The sequence below is a fragment of the Amblyraja radiata genome, chromosome 17, assembly GCF_010909765.2.
Source record: "Amblyraja radiata isolate CabotCenter1 chromosome 17, sAmbRad1.1.pri, whole genome shotgun sequence".
NCBI lineage: Eukaryota > Metazoa > Chordata > Chondrichthyes > Rajiformes > Rajidae > Amblyraja > Amblyraja radiata.
In genome coordinates this window covers 50,139,436-50,149,625 of record NC_045972.1, presented here as the reverse complement: position 1 = coordinate 50,149,625, position 10,190 = coordinate 50,139,436, and the positions used below count along the sequence as shown (strand labels likewise).

At 47.0% G+C, this 10,190-nt stretch overlaps 1 protein-coding gene across 2 annotated transcripts; it reads right to left on the bottom strand.

Annotated features, from left to right (window-relative positions):
* Window positions 1–703: 703 nt before the first annotated feature.
* On the bottom strand, window positions 704–8,183 carry LOC116982905 (protein C19orf12 homolog). Of its 2 annotated transcripts, none has more exons than XM_033036461.1 (3): window positions 8,005–8,183; window positions 3,837–4,005; window positions 704–1,986 (listed from the first exon to the last, which is right to left on the bottom strand). In XM_033036461.1, exons 2-3 carry the CDS (start codon window positions 3,994–3,996, stop codon window positions 1,721–1,723), a joined length of 426 nt encoding a protein of 141 aa, XP_032892352.1. In that variant the 5' UTR covers window positions 3,997–4,005; window positions 8,005–8,183; the 3' UTR covers window positions 704–1,720. The 2 variants fall into 2 exon arrangements, with proteins under 2 accessions (XP_032892352.1, XP_032892351.1); XM_033036460.1 differs by lacking the exon at window positions 8,005–8,183 and adding an exon at window positions 7,692–7,829.
* Between the last annotated feature and the right edge of the window lie 2,007 nt (window positions 8,184–10,190).

The window sequence follows — 10,190 nt, the reverse complement described above, 5'->3', positions numbered from 1 at the left end:
TAGTTTATTGACACAGTGGGATATTCGCCTTGTACATAGAATTTAGATAATTGTTTATTAACTGTACGCATGTATGTATGGGTGCGTGTATATGTGTATGTATGTGGCTTATGTATGGATACATGTATGTATATATTTGTGTATTTATATATATATATGTAGATGAGATAAAGTTTGTGAATTAATTGAGGAGTAGCGGAGAAGCAGTTGGAATAAATAAGTATACTTCCTCCTACTCCTTTTCAAACATAAGATTTAATTTGTGATGTTTATGAGAAGTTATATAATGAGTTGTGTCTAGATTTATTGTTCATTTCATTGATTTTTTGCTTTGTTTTTAACTTTGTGTTTTACATGTGCAAAATAAAATATATACTACTACTACTACTACTATTACTGCTAATACTATTACTACTACTACTACTATTACTAGTACTAGTACTACTACTTCCACTACTCTTACTACTACTACTACTACTACAATTACTACCTTTCAAACAATCAAATATTCCAGGCAATGCCCATGTCCCAGTGTGTCCGAGATGACCACCTTGTCTAAACATTAGTGGCATCATCACTGCCAACACTTCCTACATCGGAACAGAACACTCAGAAACTATCTAACTGGATCAGTCACAAAGAAACTGTGGTCACAAGAGCCGAGTCAAGTATTCTTGAAACTGGTCATCTCCTGACTCCTCACCTCCTTCCCACCATCGATAAAGCAGAAGTTGAGGCTGTGATGAAATCTTCAACAGTTGATCGCAACTCTAAAAAACCACTCGTTATATCAGCAGCTCATCATCTACCACTTGCAATGTTCATCCCAATACAACATCACCTCCAAATAGGCTCCAAACTATATTCACTTGCGGGCATGGCATTACTTTTGACTTTGCAATGTTATTGTCTATGTTTTTGTAATTTATGTTAGGTTATCCAGAGTACTATATATATATATATATATATATACCAATGTGCACAAACAAGATCAAATAGAACAAGTTGGCTTACAACTTTAGGCTATGCATGCCATACACAAGAAGAAGATATATATCTCCGGAGATGCTGCCTGTCCCCCTGAGTTACTCCAGCATTTTGATCTATCTTCAGAATCTAGTGTACCGTCTCCTTCCACCAGCTTCAGTGAGATGTCTGGTTGGTGAGGTATTACATTCCCAGTAACTACAAAGCATAGTTTTAAATTATCACTCCAAGTACCATCTTTATCAAGTTTCGCCACATTAATTAAAAGATTATTAACAAGCCTTTTAAAAATAGAACCAGTTCTCCTTGAGTTTCCTGAACGCTTCAGCAGATCGTTCCCTTCTTGTGAACCCAGTCCATTTCCAATTCATTAACGATCAACAAATCAAAAGGCAAGAGAAGGCAACTGACCAATTAAAATAAATACAATGAATCCAGAAGCTGATATATTGGGGTGGTTATTGATCCTGGATGTGGCTATGATGGACAATATTGCATTGGCCACCAGTTCAATACTTAACTTATTGTTCAGTTCCATTTAAATCAACGGTGCTGAATATTGGACTTGGAGCCACACACGCCACCAAATGACCCCAATATTGAAAACAGCAGAAGTGCTCAAAATTGCAGCAGAATAATCGAGCTAGCATTCTCTACAGATCCTTGATTCAGTCGGCAACACACCATGGACCTATCCACGCAATGCAATCCATATTTGAAGTACAAGTTGGTCTCAGTCCTGATATTGTACCTCTGCATTGAGTTGATTCATGAAGAAACTACAGATTGCTGCCACGACCTGCTGCTTCAGGACAGCGTTTCCCATCACTAACGATGTCAGCTGGACAACATCGGTCCAGTCCAGGTTCTGGATAATGTTGTTCACGTCATTAGAAAGCATCAGCTGTTGGTTTGGTGGCAGCTCCATCAGGATCTGCGGCACTGGTTTAAATTGTCCGCTGGTCATCCACGCCCCCAACAGACCACCGAACGCACCCCCTGGGGAAAGCAAAGGAGAGGGAAGAGCATTTAGTTTCTATCTTTACAATGCATAATTTGGAGGCAGGGAAGCAGGGTGGCGCAGCGGTAGAGTTGCTGCCTCACAGCACCAGGGATCTGGGTTTCATCCTGACTCCGGGTGCTGTCTGTACGGAGTTTGTACGTTCTCCCCGTGACCTGCGTGGGTTTTCTCTGGGTGCTCCGGTTTCTTCCCACACTCCAAAGATGTGCAGGCTTGTAGGTTAATCGGCTTGGTGTCATTGTAAATTGTCCCCAGTGTGTGTAGGATAGTGTTAGTGTGCGGGGATCGCTGGTCGGCACGGACTCGGTGGGCCGAAGGGACTGTTTGACATTTGTCTACGGTCTTCTACATTCTCCAGTCTTTTACCCAGAGTTGGGGAAGCATGAACCAGAGGGGATCGGTTTAAGATGAGAGGTGGAAGATTTAATATGAACCTGAAGCAGCAAATGTTTCCTCACAAAGGGCGGTGGGTGTATGGAACGAGCTGCCAGGGGAGGTAGTTGGGGCAGGGACTAGAACAACATGTATAAGACACTTGGACAGCTACATGGTTAGGAAAGGTTTAGAGGGATATGGGCCAAAAGCGGGTAGATGGGACTAGCGTAGATGGGGCATCTTGGTCAGTGTGGATGAGTTGGGCAGAAGGGCCTGTTTCCGTGCTGGATAACTCTATGACTCTGTTCCAGCAGTCCAAGGTCCCTTGACTAAAGATCCAAAGAGCCAGGGAAGTGACATAGCAGGTATCTCATGATTAGCTGATGTACACACGAGAACTTACTAACACAGTCGTTAACAGGAGGAGGTGAATGGACCCAGTAATGTCTCTTTCCACAAGCTGCCCAACTACTGTGGTGACACAAAATACATCTGGAATCTGGAGCAAAAACAAGCCGCTGGTGTACACACGAGAACTTACTAACACAATTAGGTCGTTAACAGGAGGAGGTGAATGGGCCCAGCAATGTCTCTTTCAACAAGCTGCCCAACTACTGTGGTGACACAAAATACATCTGGAATCTGGAGCAAAAACAAGCCGCTGGTGTAACTCAGCATCTGTGGAGCGAAGAAAATAGGCAACGTTTCGAGTTGAGACGCTTCTTCAGTCTGAAGAAGGGTCTCGACCCGAAACTTTGCCTATTTCCTTCGCTCCATAGATGCTGCCTCACCTGCTGAGTTTCTCCAGCATTTTTGTCTACCTTCGATTTTCCAGCCTCTGCAGTTCCTTTTTAAACAGCTGGTGAAACTCAGTGGGTCAGGCAGCATCTGTGGAGCGAAAGGCATGGTCAATGTTTTGGGTCCATACTCTGGAGTTCTAGGATTTAAATCCATTGACGACGGAGGATCAATAGTACTCGTACCAATAAGGATAGTGTGTAATTATAGAGCATAGAACAAAATCTGGAGTAACTCAGCGGGTCAGGCAGCGTCTCTGGAGAAATAGAATAGGTGACGTTTTGAGTCGAGACCCTTCTTCAAAGTGTGAGTCAAGGGAGAGGGAAACGAGAGATATGAAAAGGTACATGAAACGAATGAATGAAAGATATGCAAAAGGTCAAATCAAAGGCAGCAAGGAAGGTCAAGGAGATGTAGGTGGAGCCCACAATGGTTCATTGTTGGCTGTGTGGAAGGTGATAACGAGTTATGCAGACTGTGAAATTCAGCAGGACGAGAGTGAAACCAGACCAGAACCTGTGGAGGACGTGGAGAGGTGACGTTTGTGTGAGGAGTGAGATAACATAGAACCAGTGTGAACGGGCGATTGTTGGTCGGCATGGACTCGCTGGGCCGAATGGCCCGTTTCCATGCTGTATCTCCAGACTAAACTTACCGACTGCGATCCCGGGCGGGCCTCCCACCAGGCCACCGGCAAAGGCGACGACTCCGGCTAACAGCGCTCCTCTGGCAGAGTTCTTAATGGCTACGTGCATCTTCTCCACCTCAGAGATGTGCTGCACCAAGTGCATCATCCCCTGAATGTCCACCGGCATCTCGCCCAACTGCAGGGTTGACAAACCCAACATTACTGTTCACCCGCTGCAACTGCTCATCACAACACCAACAATGCCTTGGAATGGCAAATCATTTATAGACCGCTCCAACCTCCAATCCTACCACCGAGGCTAGTGGTGAATATTTTGTGACAATGAATTATTTTCAATAGAACTACCGGTAGATGGGGTGGGAGAATACAACCTTCACCCTGTTTCGACTAATGCAATCAACCCGACGTGCACAAACAAAAGATGGAATTCTCTGCCTCAGAGGGCGGTGGAGGCCGGTTCTCTGGATACTTCAAGAGAGAGCTAGATAGGGCTCTTAAAGATAGCGGAGTCAAGGGATATGGAGAGAAGGCAGGAACGGGGTACTGATTGTGGATGATCAGCCATGATCACATTGAATGGCGGTGCTGGCTCGAAAGGCCGAGTGGCCTACTCGTGCACCTATTGTCTATCAAGTAGAACAAGTTGACCTACAACTTTAGGCTGTGCACGCCATACGCAAGAAGAAGAATAGAACTAGATGTTTTAGATTCAAATTGCTACCAAGCAGAGTTTATATTAAAGAGTTAGAGGATATTAGCGGTACAGAGGTCCCTGGCAGGGCATTCCCGGTATCCACCACTCTGTAAATAAGCTTGCTCCACACATCTCAAATCTTTCTTTCAGTTGTTCTATGTACCCTTTCAAATCTCTCCTTTCCTTCTTTTTATTCTGGTGTTTGATTTTCACATGTTTAAATTATAATGTTTTATTTTTAATTGTCTACAATGTTTCGTGTTTTTACATAGAAACATAGAAAATAGGTGCAGGAGTGGACCATTCGGCCCTTCGAGCCTGCACCGCCATTCGATATGATCATGGCTGATCATCCAACTCAGTATCCTGTACCTGCCTTCTCTCCATACCCCCTGATCCCTTTAGCCATAAGGGCCACATCTAACTCCCTCTTAAATATAGCCAATGAACTGGCCTCAACTACCTTCTGTGGCAGAGAATTCCACAGATTCACCACTATCTGTGTAAAAAATGATTTTCTCATCTCGGTCCTAAAAGACTTCCCTCTTATCCTTAAACTGTGACCCCTAGTTCTAGACTTCCCCAACATCGGGAATAATCTTCCTGCATCTAGCCTGTCCAACACCTTAAGAATTTTGTAAGTTTCCATAAGATCCCCCCTCAATCTTCTGAATTCTAGCGTGTACAAGCCGAGTCTATCCAGTCTTTCTTCATATGAAAGTCCTGCCATCCCAGGAATCAGTCTGGTACTTACCATGTATGTCATGTTTTTACTATATATGTCATGTTTTTAATTGTTCTGACTGTAGTGTACCTTTAAAATGGAAATGTTATTAGAACAATAAAGGGCTGTCAATAGAAAATAGGTGCAGGAGTAGGCCATTTAACCCTTCGAGCCAGCACCGCCATTCAATGTGATCATGGCTGATCATCCCCAATCAGTACCCTGTTCCTGCCTTCTCCCCATATCCCCTGACTCCGCTATTTCTAGGAGCCCTATCTAGCTCTCTCTTGAAAGCATCCAGAGAACCTGCCTCCACCGCCCTCTGAGGCAGAGAATTCCACAGACTCACAACTCTCTGTGAGAAAAAGTGTTTCCTTGTCTCCGTTCTAAATGGCTTACTCCTTATTCTTAAACTGTGGCCCCTGGTTCTGGACTCCCCCAACATCGGGAACATGTTTCCTGCCTCTAGCGTGTGCAAACCCTTAACAATCTTATATGTTTCAATGAGATATCCTCTCATCCTTCTAAACTCCAGAGTGTACAAGCCTAGCTGCTCCACTTTCACGACCTTTTTCACTCGTGGACGTTTATCATCAGGTCGCGACATTCATGATGCCACGAGTACCCACGACGAGCATCATGGCCTGCTACGACCTACCCACGACCTCATGACGACCATGCTGCAAGTATGAGTCAAGGGCAAACTCGGCAGATGTCGTGAATTAGGTGGTGAAAGTGGGACAGGCCCTTAAACATGCACTTTGCCCTCGATATTACTGACAATGACCAGGCTTTTAGACACAAAATGCTGGAGTAACTCAACAGGCCAGGCAGCATCTCTGGAGAGAAGGAGTTTCGGAGGGGGGGAGATTAGAGTAGGTAAGGGGAGTGGGAAAAGTTGAGACGGTTGATGTTCACAGGGGGAAGAGTTAACTTTTATTGACATAAATTTCATTCCCATTATCTATTTCCCAGAATGTGGTTACACCCATTCATAATCAGGCGCCTTGCACATGTTCCCCATGTTGGGGGAGTCCAGAACCAGGGGTCACAGTTTAAAAAAAAAGCGATAGGCCATTTAGGACTGAGAAGAGGAAAAACATTTTCACCCAGAAAGTTGTGAATCTGTGGAATTCTCTGCCACAGAAGGCAGTGGAGGCCAATTCACTGGATGTTTTCAAGAGAGAGTTAGATTTAGCTCTTGGGGCTAAAGGAATCATAGAAACATAGAAATTAGGTGCAGGAGTAGGCCATTCGGCCCTTCGAGCCTGCACCGCCATTCAATATGATCATGGCTGATCATCCAACTCAGTATCCCGTACCTGCCTTCTCTCCGTACCCTCTGATCCCCTTAGCCACAAGGGCCACATCTAACTCCCTCTTAAATATAGCCAATGAACTGGCCTCGACTACCCTCTGTGGCAGAGAGTTCCAGAGATTCACCACTCTCTGTGTGAAAAAAGTTCTTCTCATCTCGGTTTTAAAGGATTTCCCCCTTATCCTTAAGCTGTGACCCCTTGTCCTGGACTCAAGGGATATGGGGAGAAAGCAGGAACGGGGAACTGATTCTGGATGATCAGCCATGATCATATTGGATGGCGGTGCTCTACTCCTGCACCTATTGTCTATGATCAGGGGGTGAGTGAGCACCGCGGCGGGAACATTACCCGCGGTTCTGGGTCGCACCAGGTAATGTTCAGGTGCGGGCCCGACCTGGAGACCCCCCACACACTGGGACCACCCCCCACCACACACTGGGACCCCCACACACACACTGGGACCCCCACACACACACTGGGACCCCCACACACACACTGGGACCCCCACACACACACAGGGACCCCCACACACACACTGGGACCCCCACACACACACACTGGGACCCCCACACACACACACTGGGACCCCCACACACACACTGGGACCCCCACACACACACACTGGGACCCACACACACTGGGACCCACACAAACTGGAACCCCCACACACACACTGGGACCCCCACACACACACTGGGACCCCCGCACCACACTGGGACCCCCCCCCCCACACACACTGGGACCCCCACACACACACTGGGACCCCCACACACACACTGGGACCCACACACACACACTGGGACCCACACACACACACTGGGACCCCCCACACACACACTGGGACACCCACACACACACTGGGACCCCCACACACACACTGGGACCCCCACACACACACTGGGACCCCCACACACACACTGGGACCCCCACACACACACTGGGACCCCTACACACACACTGGGACCCCCACACACACACACTGGGACCCACACAAACTGGAACCCCCACACACACACTGGGACCCCCACACACTGGGACCCCCACACACACACTGGGACCCCCGCACCACACTGGGACCCACCCACACACACTGGAACCCACACACCGCACCAGACACTCTGTACCTTAAACTGACACAAACACCGGCAGTCTCTCTCTCCCTCACATTCACAGGCCGGGGTTCCGCCGTCTGCGCCAAAGATCCTATAGCGGAGCTCTGCTATAGGATCTTTGGTCTGCGCTCTCTGTACATACGCACCAGAGATCCTATAAGATCTTTGATACGCACTATACTCCTCCCCTTCCTTCTCTCTATCCCGCCCCTTCCCTCTCTCTCCCAAAGATATGAACTTTGCTCGCTCCACTCTCTCTCTCCCCCACACACACACACACACATGACACTAGCCACTGTAGAAGCGCCCTGCACTCTAGACTCACCCAGTCTCCAGCCTTGTGATTACAATGACCTCCTGGTTCCCGCCCGGGCCCCAGTGAGCGACGACAAAGATCATGTGAATCAGAGTCGCGAGGCTAATCCCCAGAGATAATCTAGTTATTGTTCACAGCTCTGGTCTGGAAAATCACCCTGTCCCACGTTGCAGCCTGGAGTCACGTCAGCTGGACAAGTTTCGACCAGAAATGTCACCCATTCCTTCTCTCCAGAGATGCTGCCTGTCCCGCTGAGTTACTCCAGCATTTTGTGTTAATCGTCAGTGTAAACCAGCATCTGCAGTTCCTTCTTACATTTCATCTGCAGTTCCTTGTATTCCCGTTATGCTTTTGATGGCTTGTCTTTAAATTGAGACTTTAATCTTAAAGGAGAGAGTTAAAGAGGTCAGGGAGAAAATTAAACTGCTCGCGTCTGAAACTAAGTCAGAAGTACTGGAAGAACTCAGTCGGTCAGGCAGCATCGGTGGAAAGAGAAACCAGTCCACGTTTCTGGTCAGGGGTTGAGGTGAGACAACTTCGGCCCACAAAGTCCGTGCTGAACATGACGCCAAGTTAAACTAATCTCCTCTGCCTGCACGTGATCCATATCCCTCCATTCTCCACGTATCCATGTGCCTAGCCAAAAGCCTCTTAAACACCACTATCGTATCTGCCTCCACTACCACCCCTGACAGCACATTACCCCACACACGATGAGAGGCATAGATAGGGTAGACAGTCAGAACCTTTTTACCAGGATAGAAATGTCAAAGACCAGAGGGCACAGCTTTAAGGTGAGAGGGACAAAGTTGAAAGGAGAGTTGCGGGGCAAGCATTTGACACAGAAGGTGGGGGGGGGGGGCGGTGTACAAACCTCCCTCATTATCTTACTGTTAATTGGCTCAAATATTGTCTTCCTGTTCAGGTTGGCTGATTAAAAGTGTGTTTTGTCCGTAGTCAACAGATGTCTGTGAGACCGCAAGTCCACTTGAACGTACTGAGCCAGATCAGCTTTATCAGTTGTTACCGAACTGAACTCACTGTGGAATGAATGCATTAACGGGGCCACTCTGCTGCTGGATCCGAAGGTGTCCGTGCCGCTGACGGTAAAGTCTGTGAACGCAGCCCCATCAGAGACTGTGAGGCCTCGCATCCTCGGCGCTTCTGACACGCCGGCTCCGTCATGCTGGCTGTTCCCCCGCTGCACAACCCTCGGGCGAAAAGCAGCGGTTGAACATACGATGTTTGGTTTGAGGCAGCGTGACAGAGCCGGGCCGGGCACCAGCGGTAGGGGAAAATCTCGGCGTTTTTCGAGCAGAGCACTTCAGACCCCGAGTACTGAGTTATGTTGGGTGACAAAATTAGTTAGTTGGGGGGGGGGGGGGGAGGGATGGAGGATTTTATTTAAAAAAATGTGTACATAAAAATGTCCAAATGTTTTGAGGAGTGCATGAGTGAATGTAAAAGTGAATTAGCTAGCGAAATGGAAGAAATCACGGAGTTTCAGCGTGTGGTTTTGGCGGACCAAGGAATCAAAGGCCGAATCTGACATACACCCACTAACACAGAGAGACAGAGAGACAGATAGATAGAGATATATATATATATATCCAGGTACACTCTGAGAAGAAAAACAATGTTGAAATATTTATTTTGTCCAATTTCATTTGTTGCCATATTTATTTTGTTTGTGAGGTCAAAAATCCATCTGTTTGGACCTAAAATATTTTATCACGACTAGATGTTACATTCCTTCTTAGAATTGTACTTCCTCTGCACATTGAATGTGTGTTGGATAATGCTGTTAACATGTGCAGTGTCGTTCCACACAGCTGTTTGTAAAGGTCATTTGAGAATGTGATGATCCAGTTAGAATGTGATCTGTGCGACATCACCCACTGCCTTCACTGCAAATGTCCATGTGGGATTCATACAGAAGGTGATACACGCCTGTCTAATAGGCAGCGGAGGAGTATGTCACTCAGTTAGTCATTCCTTCTCTCCAGAAATGCTGCCTGTCCTGCAGTGTTACACCAGCATTTTGTGTCTTTCTTCGGTGTAAACCAGCATCTGCGCTTTAGTTTACTTTTGTGTAAGAAGGAACTGCAGATGCCAGTTTAAACCGACGATACACACAAAAAGCTGGAGTGACCCAGCGGGACAGGCAGCATCTCTGGAGAGAAGGAATGGGTGGC